Genomic DNA, 16,479 nt, shown 5'->3' with positions numbered 1-16,479 from the left:
GTCTACAGGTGGATTTATTAGATATATATACCTTGTCTGATTCATTTTAACCTGTACAGTGTGCATCGGTTTGAAACTGGGTTAAGCAGGTACATATAATAGTGGTATGTCATGGGTTCACTGATGTATATTTCAGATACCGGTACATCTTGGTACACGACGTCTGAAAACCAGAGGTGGTCAAAGTAGTCACCGTCGCTACTCAAGTAGAAGTAGAAGTACCGCCGTAATTTCTACTCAAGTAGAAGTAGAAGTGGTGGTTCACAAGTAAGTAAGTAAGTAGGTATTCTACACTTATTTGTGCCTACAAAACTGAAAACTGACAAGTAGAAGTAGAAGTAGTCTAAAATCATAACTACTTAAAAAGTAGTGTGAGTAGAAAAAATCTACTTCAAGTACTTCAAAAAGTAGAAGTACTTCGTTACTGACCACCTCTGCTGAAAACCTTTTTGTTGACAAGTAGCAGCAAGCAGTGTAATTCTTGATGTAAGATTTCATCTATTCTACTCTTTATCAGACTTCGGTACGAAATGTAATGGCTAATATTATAAAAGTCAGAAATGGACTATGTATCATTATGGAAGATGAATCAACCTGACCCACGGATCAATTTCAATGTTTGATACCTGAGGGCGAATCGAAGATTGAAAAGGAAAGAATCTCAGAGTTATATTTAAATATTGTTAAGACTTAATTAAAACACAACAAAATTATAATGCATATGAATGTTGTTCTCTATCATATCGAGAAATTAATGTATGAGTGCTTGACAGTTGATGCAGTCACTGAGGCAATGGAATACAGAAAGGCTTGGTGTGTGTAGCATAGTAGGCTACAGCTAGAACTTCAGAAATTTGGATCGGCAACCGGGAATAGCGCATTCAACTGGGTCACTCAGATGATGCGTTTTCAGCATTGAAATATGATGTTGGTTCGTTAATGGAAAAGTGTGTGCATATAAGACGTCATCTTATTCATTGACAAACCCATGTATACCCATCGAAATATTCAGTTTGCGATCTATCAGGAGCTGTGCAATTTGTATCCATTTCGAGACTTCGGACAGAACGCGCAAGAGCTGTAGTTGCCGCTTGTGGGCACTGCCGGGACCAGTGTGCATGTGCAATGTGCATTGCTTCGCGACTTACGACTCGCAACTAGGGCTGGGCACAATGATTCGAGTACTCGAATCTGAATCGAGTATTAATTTTAATGATTCGAGTCGAGTAGTAAAAGAAGATTTTTTCGAGTACTAAATTATACGCTTCTCGCCACTGAAAGTTAATTTATCAATGAGAATTATAGTTTTGATAATAATTTTCACTATTGAAGCGTTGAAACCTTGATTAGCCGTATCGTAGCATGCGAAACATCTAGTACAAAGCTACGAAGGCTACTGGACGTAGCACGTTTCCGAAATCATGATTATCCAACAATATGTTCATCAAGTGGGATGAATTCGGTATGGTCGAAAAATACCAGAGTATCATTTATGAGAAGGATTACAGGCATTATATTCTTTGTGGTGGCATAAAAGATACATATTTGCACTTTGACGTATTCTATTGTGGCATGACGTCACAATGAGTGATACTCGATTACTCGACTCGACTCGAAGCATATTACGTGATTCAGAATCGAATCACTCAGGTACTCGATTTTGCCCAGCCCTACTCGCAACTCGCGATGTTGCGTCGCGAGGTCAGTGTGCAACGGGCTTTACACAGTCCAGTCCATTCTGGAACACGAAAAACAGACAAGAATTATGATTACAAACGCGCGCGGCCAATCAGTATTTATCCTATACCGCCAACACCATGACTTTTCACTTGGTATTGAGTAGTTCGCATCGCAACAATTGGCTGCAAATTAAAACATCGATTTTGACTGCATTGCTGCATTTCCCGATTTACGTTCGCAAAGCATAATTGGATTAATATTATGGGCACTGGAATAAATTCCAACTAGCAGGCACACACAATAAAACACTGTTCAACTTAGCGCTTCGAGAATATTTATCACAAAAATGGTTCACAAAATATTTTAAACGCGGCTTGCGGCCCTCATCGATGTAGAAAATGCACTTCAATTTGTAGAAGGTGAACGTATATTTAGTCGTCAAATCGCGATAGGAGATGGTGTTTCGCAGAGCTCGCGAACAAATCTACGTTTCTAACGATCAGGTCGAATTTGTACATCTAATACGATTCGTTAGTTTGCTGAAATCAGCATCGGTACGCTGTGCGAAATACATAGCAGTGATCAATTTTATCGGACTGTACAATCGACCGACAAAGTTGCGCTGATAACGAAATTGCAGACATGCCGCAAACCTGCAATAAATATAATTACAGGGTGCGCTATAGTCATACCTAAATACCCGGAATCGGCAATGGCAACGAGCACAATTTGTTCAGACGCGGGCATCAGTTTTAATCAAAAACATACATAAAAACAAACAATATTACACTCAGAGATTGTTAGTGTTTGGCGAAAGTGTTTCTGCAGACGGTAGCAGGCCTGCATGCGGACGCGTTAAACCAAACCACCGACGATAGCGCACATGAGATATCGATGACCCATTTCGCATACAAATGATTCTCGCTAGTTGCAACGCAGCATCGATAATACGAATTAGCGAATTGGCATTTCAAAAAGACGGGATTTCTAGTTATCAATGAGAAACTCACTGGCTACGCACCTAGGGTTTTTATGCCGACAACGCGCTGGTTAATATCAGCCCGGGGCCCACGGCCTACGTAGGACCCGATCAGCCAGTCGAATTTGATCGTAAAATGGTGCGCTTTTAATTATCCACGCGGTATTGCAGTAAGAGCAATATGGGCGCATGCCACGACCTTATCAACAGAAATACATATCCCAAAGGTTTGAAATTCGATACGCGATATGGTTGCGCTAGATCAGGGGTGGCCAACCTTTTGAGCCAAAGGGCCACATTGGATTGACGAACTATTGCGCGGGCCAATAGCCGCGCGAAGAGCGAAAAATTTTCGAAGTTCATAGGTCAATAATATTGTCACTTGACTATATTGCGTGCCTGCTGTATATCGCTGGGCTCAGTTTGCAAGGACTGGACTATTCGACACCTGTGCTGGACGTATCGATATCGAAAGCTTCGACCAACATGCGTCAATCGTTTTGTGCCTAGCTTTTATAGTCGACGGTCTTTCTGCAAGCGCAAACGTAAGGTCGCATATGCTAAACGACCTTTTGTCTCATAATCGCGAATATTGTTATACTCAATTTGATACATTAGGAGTTCTTTCGTTTTCACAAAGGGGTAACAATATCAAGTGCAAGAAATCAAGTGACAACATGTTGAGCGAAGCGTGTCGAAAATTTTTACTATCGCAAATTATTCTGCTTTATTGTAGTGTACGAAGATCTACCAAAATGTGACTGGTTCATAGATCTGCCAATGCGTCGGAACTGATATTTTAGTCATCACATCTCAAGTGTTGCGACCAGACTAATCACATTTTTGGTTGGCCTTGCAAGTTCACATTCTGTGAATCCCTTTTTGATAATATTACTAATTTCGAAAATTACGTCGCGGGCCACTCAAAACCTTCTCGCGGGCCACGGGTTGGCCGGCCCTGCGCTAGATAGACTCCGTTCAGAAATGAAGTTTATTGGAACGTAGAAGGTTCCCGTTCAAACTAACCGAATAAATTCAAAATTTGCGCCACCGATAATATCGTGTTTCGTCAATTTTGACTACGTAATTAACGCCGTGCACTGCACAATGTGCAGTATTAATAACAGATCTAACACTGACAAGTGACATCGAGGGAATACGACTGTATAAAGCAGTCAAGAATTCGTAGCCTACAGATGATAGCAACCGAGAAAGCGCCCATCTAATCAGTAATTCCTCAACTTGCGTATAGCACAACGGGGTTCCAAGTCTGACATCGCGGCAATTGTTCGCTCATTATAAGGACGTTTGAGCTGCATTGTTGCATTTCCCGATAAAAGTTGGCAAAGCCATGTTAGAGTAATGAATATGCGCACTTTGCGCAGGAATGACTTTCAATTCTCAGGCATAGGCTACAGAAACACACTGTCCTATTTCGCGCTCCACGCCTCCAATTAAAGAGACTATCATCACGGAACTAACTCAAGAAATATTTCGTAAACAAATATGGGCGCAAATACAATTCAATTGAGAGAAGAAGAATGTGAATTCGCTCGTCTGGTCGAGAGTGTAGATGGTGTTTCTCGGCGCAAGCGTGTGACGAAATCGTCATCGTGAACGAGGTCGCTTCCATTGATTACTAATCACGGATTACAATTTATTGGGGCGTTTTATGCACTGGTTAGTTGTCGCCAACAAAGCTGTTTATTCCGCCAACGTGCTGCGTATTCAATTATTCGCGCGCGTATCGGTTAATGGTAAATAGTTAGCATTTACGCGCTATTACGGACTTGCTAATTGACAGCGCTGATGATTTGAAATCGCAGACGACGGGCGTTTAATCTTCTGATTCATAGTGTGGCTGCGCCACCCCGTAACTCGGCGCCTATGAATGTATACGCGATTATTGTATCGATTCTGTAATCCGGCCCGCCAAGTAGACCTACTTCATTTACCTTTATCTGGCCCGTCGACCGGAGAAGTTGTCCGCCCTGACACAAAATGAACAGTCAACATTCTTGAACAATGAAGAGTTCAATATTATGCCAGGTGATTGATGGCAGAAACGTGGTACGCATTTGTTTTCTTTCTACGTGTATGACCGCACCATTGACCATCGACCACGAGCTGAGCTGTGTGGCTCCCCAAAGAGTGGTATTGAAATCGTACGCTGTCATCACTCTTTTCGCCAAGAGTGTAGGACCCTAATGAGCAATTAAGCACCCGATACTCAAGTAGGAATTCTGGAGCCAACCTAGGTCGGACTTGAACTCAGAACCCATTGATATAGTATTGCGACTTGCGATCGGTCGATAGGTATGAGACCTCTTTCCCAGTGCACAGCGCACGCTTCCCTGATCAACTCTCGCTACTGCTGTAAGGTAAAGACATGCGAATAAAGTATCATTGTTCAGTAGCCGAACGGCATCCAGCCACCCCGCCACTTTACCGTGTATCGACTCCGGATCTCAAGCCGTAGTCCCGTCACCATTAAATACCTTGTATACCGACTGCTGCATTTCCCCTTACCGTGACTTATTACACCTATTGTTTTCGAGACTCTTTTATTTACACACAAACTGCATAGGTACAGGCAGGTAACAGAAAGCTAACATTAGTATGACAATAACTTGGAACCGGGGGAACCCGAAGTATAGTTACACACGTAATTAATTTAGAAAAAAAAAAGGATATGGCTAACGACGATTACAAAATCTACGCACATCTATCAAATAAAAGGAAGATAGAAAACAAGGTAAAGGCATAAGGTTTGCATGCGCTGTCTTGATTACGCATGCCATTAAAGGGTTACCGTTACAACACAGACGCAGTTCACTTTCAATAAACTTACCACACATATCTAGTTATCTACATATCTCAAATTTTCTTCAAAAACTTCACGAATTATTTCAATGAGGTTCGATTCGCGTCGAATGTGTATAACTTAACGATCAATAGCTGTTGTTTTTGATGCAGATAGGGTCATATTTGTTTTCAAGACGGTAGAACGATGTGATACTTTGCTAAGGTGAATAAAATACTATATTCGTGAAGTAAAGACGTACAGTAGCTACAAATGAGAGTTAGTGAATATAACTGTAGTCGGCACGCATCATAGCGAAGTTTGGTGGTAAAGTCACGGCGACAATGCTTCCTGACTAATTAGAAACATGAGTGTGACAACCAATCCGGCATCACACTGACTATCACCAGCTACCGGACATGATTTCATCAACTTGTGCTATCTCGGAGAATATTGCTTCGGTTCATCAGCGCCATCTCCCGGATAAGCAGATTTGTAAATAAAGCAGATAGGCCTGGAGAATGATGGAACTCCCCACTGTTTTGATTAGTACTACACAATTCCGTCGAAGTAATTTACAAAATTGGTTATGCCAGGCGGGAAATAACAGCACTCGGCTGACTGACGTTTCTATATCATCTATATCAGCCAATTGACGATTTACAGGCGTTTCTAAACTGGCGATTGCTCGACTACAATCCCCACTCGCACTCACAAACGTGGCTCAACTTTATCACGGCAGTCTGCGGGTGAATCAAATTGTCACTCGGTGCGGTTTAAGTGCTACGTTAGTACTTGTGAGTACCTAAAACTCGGTAAACGCGACAAGTCTCTCGAGAAGGGCGCAGCTGTATCTTGGTTGATCTTTCGCGTTAAGCTGACCGTTTATTCTGAGCCCCGTTCGGCACTGCGTCGTTCCTTTTTGCGTCTTCTGGCGGGTGGATTACCGTCGTGTGTCCTGCGTCGCCGGTTCAAAACTTTCTTGGAGGGTCTTTTCTTGATCCATCTCTGTATTAAATGAAGACATCAAATCGATACAAGTTCAGGAATAGGCCCCCATATGCATCACAGTTCTGGAATTAGCAAAATACAACTGTGTAACCGCCTAACTAGGAGGAGGTTGAGTAATTGGCGTAGTCAGGGTTTAGAAGCAAGCTTTGCAACAGACAATGTAGCAAGTAACTCAAACCCGCACAAAGAATACCCCTGCCGCTGAAATAAAAAAATATGCAATACGAATAGAGTGGTCAAAGTCAAAACCATATGATGGAATAGGGTACCAGGACAAGATATCTTGACTATTTCTGCAATCACAAGGACTGATTTCAACTATTTGCTCAATTTTTTTGGAGTGACCATACTAGGGTTCCATTTAAAACAAACGGTGTTTTAAAACACTTTGCTTAAAACAGTGTTCGGGAACCTTTTTTGTCCGAAGAGCCATATTGACCCTATTTTTCCATCTCAACTCCCAAGAGCCATACATGCCAATCAACTGTTATGTCACAATTGAAAATTCATGACGTCACGGTAGCACTAATTCGAGCTCACTGCATGGGATTCCTCGTGTGCGCCATATTTTCTCAGTAAAATCTGGTATTTATTGTTCGGAAATAAAGGTCGAAACGAGAGGTATAGAACAGACGGGTGCAGCCTCACCCTTCATAACGCAATTCATATATAGCTTAGAATTTTTTACAACTGATATTAATCGAATGTGACTGTCACACTGATATCGAAAATCTAAATACTTATCGACTTGTCAAAGTATTAGGCGGCAACATAACGTTGCGCTACACGTATACATTTTATCGTCGGTACTACACAGAGCTATCCTTACCGATCAAGAACGTGGATAGCTATGGCATCGTTTGTAATTCGAGTTTGTAATTGTCACATTCACAACAGTTCATTTCGCGACGTAGATCAGGAAGACAATACGTATTTGAGAACTGCGTTTTGAAATGGGCAACGCCGTGTCTGCTATGCTCTTTGATTAATCAACGTATCGCGCAATTCAAGATTTCGAGTCGGGTCATAGAATTCGCGAGTAATATTGGCCGCCGGCTTGACAGTAACTTAAATTTGATGATTTTGAAAAGTGGGGGTCCGAGCTCCTAAACCTGAAGACGACATTGTCTTTACCTCTCAAAGACATGTTGGTATTACTGCCACGAGAATAATTATTTTGGCCGCGATTAAAATTTACCAACAACTCGTTGCAATATTGATCAGTTCAATACAAAAATAAATATTTGGCAAAGAGCCATATCTTATACCCAAATATATGGCTCGCGAGCCATAGGTTCCCGACCACTGGAGTTAAAACATGTTTTAACCCGTGGTTTTAAAAAAAGGCCTTTTTAAATAAAAACAAAATTGTGTTTTTTTAGTTGTAAAATTATGCCATAATTGTTTAAATACTTTCCAAAAAACATTTTGTATGTGCCTACGGACAATTAATAAACCGATATAGCCGACGTATATCGATATGGGAATGGTTCGAACCCTCAAAATAGTCGGCTCGACAATAATAGTGCATATATTTCGTCAAATGAGCTATATTTACTCCATGTCAATCCACTATAACGTCACAATTGAATGTTCGTGACGTCATAGCTTCAAAAAAACATGAAAAACAATAAAAAACATCTGTTGAATTATGGTTTTGTTTTAAACATATTTGTTTTAAATTGATTTTTGTTTTAAATGCAACCCTAGACCATTCATTTAGTAGTCTGTTTCTATCACGCAACTTATTTGAAAATAAGTAGTTTTACGTGAATCGGGAACTGAAGTCGGTTTAAACTTTAAACTACCTCGATATATTCAACCAGGCTCGTTCCATTGTTAATACAGGTTAAGCCGACAAATTTGGACCGATTGTCAAATGGAAAGAATTTTACGGTTTGAATTTCACCGTTTGGCGAAATCGCACTGTTTTGGCTACTATCGGTTCCTTTTAATTTCCTGGTGTAACCAAGAAGCAATTTATTTTCTGTACTTCGGCTCGAAATAAATTGTGGGGGACAATACTCAGGGCACTAAGCATTCACGTGGATCTATAAATAAAAACGACCGGGCATAAATAACGGAGTTCATCACTTTCGACCATTCACGATCACATTACCAGAATGCCAGCTAGGGTGTATCGTTCAAGTTATCGTTGGCCACTGGTGTATTACCAGTATTCGCATCGTGCATATAGATATTGTGGTAAATTTAGGTCACAACTTGTAACTATAAGGATCTTGTAAGGTTATAGGACATTGCTCATCAAAATCAGGACAAATCCGATAAAAACGACGGTATGGCATGCAGCCTTAAATATTCTCCAATTCGTCGAAGTCTATACGTAGCTCAACTATATACTCACCGCAACCTTCTTTTCCCATTTTCGTCCGGCTTTTGCAGCCATGCTTTGCGGATGGAGCAGTAGTTTACCGGTCTTTTGGTCCTGATGGCCGGCCAAAACGTACACGCGACTGTAACGACAAGTAGATACTTTTATTGGCCGCATAGGCTACATAATGACTAATTATAACTACAGTCCGACATTGTGCGATAGTCGCCAATTTCACGGATGTTACATAACAACTTAACCATACATAATCCCAATCGTAATGTTATCCAAGTTAACATTTTCGCGTGGGACGGGTATAGATTAGGGTTGCCATACGTCAGGAATTTCACTGTTCAAACTAGCGTCCGGGAGGAATTTCTAAAATATGCCAAATGTCCGGAATTTTTACTTAGGCTCATAACTTTTTTCGTAAATTAGCATAAAAACAATATTTTTGGGAATATTTATGCTGATGCATGATATTTTTCTTCGCGCTGCGCGCGATTTACTATCTCATTTATTGATTTTAATATGGAGACTACCACCCTCGCAAAAACTGACATAAAATATAAATAAAAACGACCTTCATTTACTGGAATAAGCCTACTTGTAATCACAATTATAGGAGAACGGTATATTCCTAGAGATCGTTAAGGCCGTTCAAATGCTTTATTCAAAGATAGTGGTTCCAAACGGAGGGAGGTCTTTTGCCTTTATTCTGGGGTTTGCGAATATGTTGAACGTAATCAGCTTCCGAAATAGCCCTTGAGTAAGTCTGGGCAAAGGTGCTGACTTCTTTTAGTAATCAGCTCGTAAAATTTTGATCTGGGCTACGGAACATTTTCAAATTGGAGATGGAGTCGCGACCATAAAAGGTTGGAAACCACTGGATGTGGGGAGTTTATGAAGCTCCGTGGTGAGCACCGGCATAAGGCTGATAAACAATCTTATATAGGTAGAACATGAACATGACTTAACGATGTGCAATTACGCTCCCTGTATTTTCGAACTCATCATCCTCCACCAGTACTACCGCTAACTCTGATCGTGAGGGCGTAGAGTAGTAGGCTTATCTATATAGTAATACATGGAACGACCAATATTATTGACAGAATTTATTCAAATAATTTAACGACCAGATGCATATAGAAACCAGATTTATATAGCAAGCGCCCCCCGACCAGAAGTTGCATCTATTACCATATAGTGTGGGCTCAAAATCATTGTTTATTTGGGCAGGAGGGGGCTGAAAACATGTGCTTTCGGTCCCGGTTACACAACACACAGCCACATACTCCTGAACCGGACCATGGCCACCTCTGGTCTATGAGCAATGCTTTGCTAGTGTGACGTCATAACTCATTTTGAAATCCACCAGTGGGCGCTAAAGAGTGTCCGGAATTTAGGTTGCTGAAATATGGTAACCCTAGTATAGATACAACTGAAACATGATATACAATATGGAACTCGAAGGCAGACGTGGGCCGAATGCCAGGGTATTCTAATTCCTACAAACTTTCAGTATTTGAATGAAATTGTCATCCTTTAGAAATGATCACGGACGTTGAACTATCCAAATTGATCGCTTACTTTCGCTTTAGTTTCGGACACAGACAAGACGTGTTGAAGGTGAGCGTCTGTACTCCGGGCGTGATAAAAAGCTTTTTCATCCGATACACGTCGCTGATATTAACTCTGGCCTCGGCCTCGCACGGCTTCTGGATTGTTTTTTCCACGCGGGCACGGACAACTAGAAAAAGGGATAGGTTCGTAACCGGAACACAATTGTGGTCAAACTGTGAGAAAGATAGCAGTCCGGTATCTCCAAGAGTCTCTTGAGAGAGGTTAATCACAATGAAATATCGGATCCGGCATTGTCACTGTTGCTAAGGTGTTGCCTAGGGTTTTGAGATCCGGAAACACTTTTGACAGGCTGCAAAAGTTACTACTGCGGACGAATAACTGGGACAATTTCGTATTTTTAGATCTAATTTCGTTGTCTTGACCAAAAAAAGTTCATTTTTCCCTTTTTGCTCCCGAATTACCCGTCGTTTGTCTTTTAAGCCAACATTTCACTCTTTTTCGTGGCCTTTTTGACCATTTTAGACTAAAAAGAGGACAATTTGCCAAAAAGGACGTCATTAGGGTGAAAGGAAGACATTTCTTGAAACTGGAGGACAAATCCTCCTAAAGGCAGGACGTGTGGTAAACCTGGTGTTGCCAGACGACAGGTCCGGTGAAGTACCGAACGTATCGTAGGCCTACATCTGCAACTTTCAAATACTTTTTGGGATTTATTAGGTAGACAAGCTCTCATAAACCCAATCAAACTGCATTTAGATTGGAGCAAATATTAGGATTCAAAATTTGTCAGACATCTATCCGCTAGATGTCAAAAGGAAGCTACATCATGAGCTTGGAATCGTCATAATATTGTAAGTGTGTTGTGTTTCTCGAGTAAAGCTGTGCTTGTATCTTTCGGAGCGTTGAGTGGATCTTGTCTACTTGCAATATACTCGTATGGTCATGTTTTTTGATTACGCAACAGATTTTGGGGTAAAACTACATACTGTGTACTCGTAGGATTTATCAAAGTCTGAAGTAATTTTGGGACAGTTTTCAAGCCTTTTTACGATCGGAATCGCCGTAAAAACTGGAAATCGTGCCCGTGTAGAGTGTCGTTAGTCATTTTTCGTTTTTCCGGCTGTGAATTAAGTAAAGTACGTACTTGCAGAATAACGATAACATTGATATGGATGACTTTTAACAGAATTCGGAACATATTCCCGATGACAGCAGAGAGCAAGTTTCTAAACGAACTACCGTATGGCGTGGCTGTCTATCTACAGCGATAAAGGCCTACTCAAACCTCGATATGTGTGGAATTTAGAGTATTTTGGGGGCGGGGAAATTAGTCAGAAAAAGAAAAAAGCATTACCGAAGTCATAATCCTGCTGAACGAAGGTCTTCTGCTTGATTTTGAAGCGTTTACATTTCCCGCATTTCACTGAAAAATATGTAACAAGTTTCATCAGTAAGTTAGTTCACAAGCTTCTTGAAGGTACAGAACATCAATACACAATTGAATAATTTATTCATATTGAAATAAACCCGAACGTTTTCGGCTGACACTCATCAGGGGTAGTCGTCAACAGCTAGTATGACAATTACGCTTGAAGAATGGCAGCCGAAAATATTCGGGTTTACTTCAATGTGAATATACTATTGAATTATTCTGCTTAGTCGAAGTGTACTCTCTGTTAGCAACCTTACTCCACCAAGTTAGTTCAGATAGCATTGCTATATTTCAAGCAACATGTTCGCATATCACAATTTCCAAGGACTGACTGCACCCAGCTGGCCGACATGGACATACCATAAACAACGGTGCGGGGTTTAACTTCAAAAAATGTGAGAAATGTATCTTATCTTAAGTGTGGTATATTTGCGGTCCCCATTTCTGCATACCAAGTCGCCGCGCATTCGTTTATAGTTCGTCGTACTTATCACAAAATCATATTTAAAATGTAACTTGAAACCAGATTTCAGGCGGGTGTGCGGTCGATAAAACGCAAGAGCCTATAAAGGTGACATACTTTTGGTCTTCTCTGACGCGCAGGTTACATGTATTAGGTTAATGTAGAACGCTGTAAGCGACAGTACAGAGCGGAGTATGACCGGAACGCGACCTTAACTGTAAGTTCGTAGCTGGTGTCTAGTGCAGGGGTTCTCAGCCCTTTCTTGGCCTTGGCCCATTTTCCGTTTTAAAAATGTGCTGTGGCCCACCTGATATCTTGGGGTCATAATCCTGTTTAATTCGTGGTCACTGACAGCGCCGATATGCCTATTTCTCTAAAATATGCGCATTTTTCTCTAACTGATGATATTTAAATCGCGATCTCCCGGGATATGAAATCGCGCGAAGCGAGCAAAAAAAATTCAAGTTGAATAAATATCCTTCAACAAACGACCAACGAAATAATCTTGGGCCACTTCGAGCTCCCCCTATTGGGGATGCGGGTGCGGCAGTTACGGCCCTGGTAGATCATAAGCTAAAAATCTAAAACCTAAGTAGATTATTTTCGTCTGCTGCTCCAGTCGCGTCGCGAAACACAAGGATCAGATCTCCGCACTGTGTAATTGGGACTTTAGTGATACTATTGTGGGGAATATTATAATCATTCTGGACCGGCATCGAACAATTCATTGGTGAATGGGGTACTACAGAGAAGTGGAGAAAGATTTTTCAATATGCGTGATGTACTACGGACATTTTAAACCGACTTCAAAGATTAATGCGCTCCGATAAATCCGCAATTGACTAGGATTCGTTGTTGCGGTGGTGCAGTATACATCCGATAGAAGTTGCTAATAATTTGCAATTTTGGCTATGTTTAGCTTGCAATAATACGTCCTGCCAAAGTACGGCAAATCTGTACATCAATTGCACTTCATTGCGAGTTCATTGCATACCCCTTTCAACGGCATACGACATATGACCCTGCCGGAGTATTTGGTTACTTCAGCATTCTTTTCCAGTTATTATACGCTTGAAATTATTTTAGTTGCTGTTAGCCGTAGGTTGTCATAGCCAGTAGAAAAAGCCACCGTTTCTCCTTAACGTTTTCGATTTGTATATGCTGACTTCATGCGTGCCACTATGTCTAATCAGAGTCGGACGAAAAGCTATATGTAGCCTACGTATAATTAGCTGATACGAATAGGCCTATAATTTTAGCGAATAACATAAAGAAATATAACTGAACTCACATCAATTCTGAAATTTTCTAAATGGCTCTGTGGCCCACCTCAAAATGCTCTGTGGCCCACCCTTTGAGAACCCCTGGTCTAGTGCAATGAATACGTGAGGCTGATATTTCCTATCATTGACGACATCAACTTGTGAAATACGCGTTCGGAACAGCTCTTTTAAATGGAGGGCATGCGTGTTTCATTCAATTCATGTCTCACAGTGCGTCGAGCTATAGCACGCACTTGGAATGTAAATATATGAATGAATGTATCGCCTAATGATTAGGTCCTAATCCTACCCAGAGGTGGTCGTAACGAAATACTTCTCCTTTTTCGGAGTCAACATGTAGGTTTGTCTTGATCGTAGTAAAGGTTTCAGAGTACTCAAATAAGTTTTTGTAGATTGGAGATTTAGATTTACCATGTTCAATGATATACAATCTTACAAAGTTTATTCCAATTCTCGACTTGTTGTTGACGAATACCCTTGACTCGTGTCTGCCGAAAATATTTGGATTTCTTTCGATATGACTATATTATTAATTTGAAGTTCTGTACCTCAAAACAGCTATTCATATTTAGATTTGTATTTCGGCGGAAATCCGGAACTGGATACGTATTCAATACACTCGTTTTCATTCAATCGTGGCGGCGTTCAAAATGCTAAAACGTTTCTGTGGTCAAACTATAATCTAATTTTCTCCGCCCTAAAACGACTTGAAAACATCCGAATTTGTCGGAGAAATCGCCGAACGCAGCTTGCTAGCCATGAGTGAATGCGACGCGACGCAAAACATGATTTTCGGCAATTTTAGGGGATTAAAGCCATCTGTAGGTGCGCTGCGGCTTGTCTTTAGAAGAAACAAGCCGTCTATTTTTGGCAATTAGACCCGTTTACAAGTTCTGAAGGAACACGCGTTTCAAAGCGGTCGCCAATTGGTGTAATCGAGTTTTGATAGGATTCCAGTGTAAGCCTTCTTATCGACGGAACGCCCAACCGCGTAACAGCTCAATACCGGAAATAGGGATGCCTAAAATAATGATAAGTTGTCGCTAATTGAAGCCGAGCGTGCGAAACCCACATTTCCGGTGAACAAGACGGTACACGAACGCACTAATGGGTTGCTTTGCTGTTACGATAATTCAAAATTTCGCCGATTAGGATCGATTTTAGTATTGGTCACATGTGACGCTGGTCAGTAACGGTGTACTACGTTTGTGGAGTAGTCATTTGGATTTACCCTATACTTGCACTAAAGTGGCTCAAGTGTGTCGACTACTTTCACGTCGACTTAGGGATCTTCGGGCACATCTACTTGCTGTTTTGCACATTGGAACGTATATAGTGTTAGATTTATTTATCATCACGTGATCATCAGTGAGATTGCCATCATAAAACCTATAGTGTGAAAGTTTGTCGGCAATTCCATTTTCGAAGCCCGTGCTTACATTGAACGATGCGACTCAAGCGAGACAATCCCTTCAATAAAATGATGCGATGTAAAACACTGACTGACTGACTGTTCGAGTCGCGTCCATACTAGTTAATACACCGAATGAACCACAATCATTTCATGTTAGCTGTAAAAAGTGACTTGCAAGCAAATGCGAATCCGCGGTACCAAGCGTATATTCGGTATATGAAGTGATTCTCGAATAATGCAAACGGTTTTCTTACCTGGGTTAGCAACGGAGCAGCTTCTTACTTCTGCAAAAAGAGATAAGATTGTAGATTAGATCACAAATACAAATGACGTAATCAGGGTCACACAGCTACACTACAGCTTACTATGCCGTTACCGTTTTCGATCTTGACATCTATCTTGTGCCAGGGCGGTTAAAATAGATTTGCTATACTGCTATAGTGTTGCAGGTCATGTATTTCATTAATTACAATCGCTGGGTATCCCATGTGGTGTGAAAATAAACCTGCCATTTGAAGGTTTCGTGTTTCATGATAATACTATAAGCACAAATGAGCAATAATCGTGGCATACATCTTTGCTGTAAAAGGTTGCATGTTTTCTTTATTTATAATCGAACCAATGTAGCAGGTTAATAATCGCTTATTGATATTCTTTAAGGCATTGGAAACGATTTTCTTTTCTTTCGAATAAAATATCATATCTTACCCTATAATGTCATGCAGCACTCCGACATTTGGCATGTTCATTCGAATGACCTAACGTGTTGTCCGTAATTAAGAAACACCCTAATATCACAGAAATAGCTCCGAAAACAAAAAATAGCTTCTAGCAATACCTAAGGTTGCTGACCTCGGCTTCTGGAAATAATCTTCAATAATAGCTGTTAGGGGTTAGACAGTTTGTTTGCCATACACTACACACTCTCGCGGGCACTCCCGAATACAGACAAATTGCCAATGATCGTATGTGCAAGACTAACCGTTTCCTGTGAATATGAACTATAATCTGACGCAAACATCGTGGTCATGCTCACGTCAATTATATCATTATCGAACATGCTGTTTTAATGGGAAGTGCGATACGTCGTGGTGAAGACTATAACCTCCTCCATAACAACAACACAGGTTTTCCACTCCTTTTATCGCATCTCAACTCCTACCATATTACATGCAAATTAATAACGATTGCATGGAATCGGAGATTCAGAAGGCACTATTACGCTATTCGGGCTAAGTCCAAATGGTCACAAATTCGGATCAGCAATATTCGATCAAGATGCTAAAAAGGCTTTCAATAACATGTTCAAAAATCGACATATCATCGGTAAATTCATGATGTTCACAAATTCAATACAATGTGTATACTCCTGATATTCATAAATGCGACCTATTGCTTGTAAATCCATGTATAAAAATGCAACATATTGTGCGAGTTAATCGCTATTTAAAATCCGTTATACTGCATGTAAATCCGTGGCGAAAATACAGACTGCATA

General features: G+C 40.8%; 1 protein-coding gene across 1 annotated transcript in view; it reads right to left on the bottom strand.

Moving 5' to 3' along the window:
• Nucleotides 1–5,206: 5,206 nt before the first annotated feature.
• LOC145448040 (secreted frizzled-related protein 3-like) overlaps nucleotides 5,207–16,479 on the bottom strand; it is a 29,736-nt gene continuing 18,463 nt past the window's right edge. Inside the window, exons 3-7 of the mRNA XM_080326354.1 lie at nucleotides 15,236–15,265; nucleotides 11,744–11,812; nucleotides 10,396–10,555; nucleotides 8,839–8,947; nucleotides 5,207–6,470 (exon numbers count right to left, since the gene is read on the bottom strand). Coding sequence (XP_080182480.1) covers nucleotides 6,348–6,470; nucleotides 8,839–8,947; nucleotides 10,396–10,555; nucleotides 11,744–11,812; nucleotides 15,236–15,265 — 491 coding nt within the window. The 3' untranslated portion in view covers nucleotides 5,207–6,347. The remainder of the gene's footprint in view (nucleotides 6,471–8,838; nucleotides 8,948–10,395; nucleotides 10,556–11,743; nucleotides 11,813–15,235; nucleotides 15,266–16,479) is intronic.

Source organism: Botryllus schlosseri, chromosome 1 (genome assembly GCF_051294905.1).
Source record: "Botryllus schlosseri isolate E-star chromosome 1, Bs_hap1, whole genome shotgun sequence".
In the NCBI taxonomy this organism is placed as follows: domain Eukaryota; kingdom Metazoa; phylum Chordata; class Ascidiacea; order Stolidobranchia; family Styelidae; genus Botryllus; species Botryllus schlosseri.
Note: the sequence above shows the minus strand (reverse complement) of the source record. Positions and strands in the feature narration are given on the sequence as shown.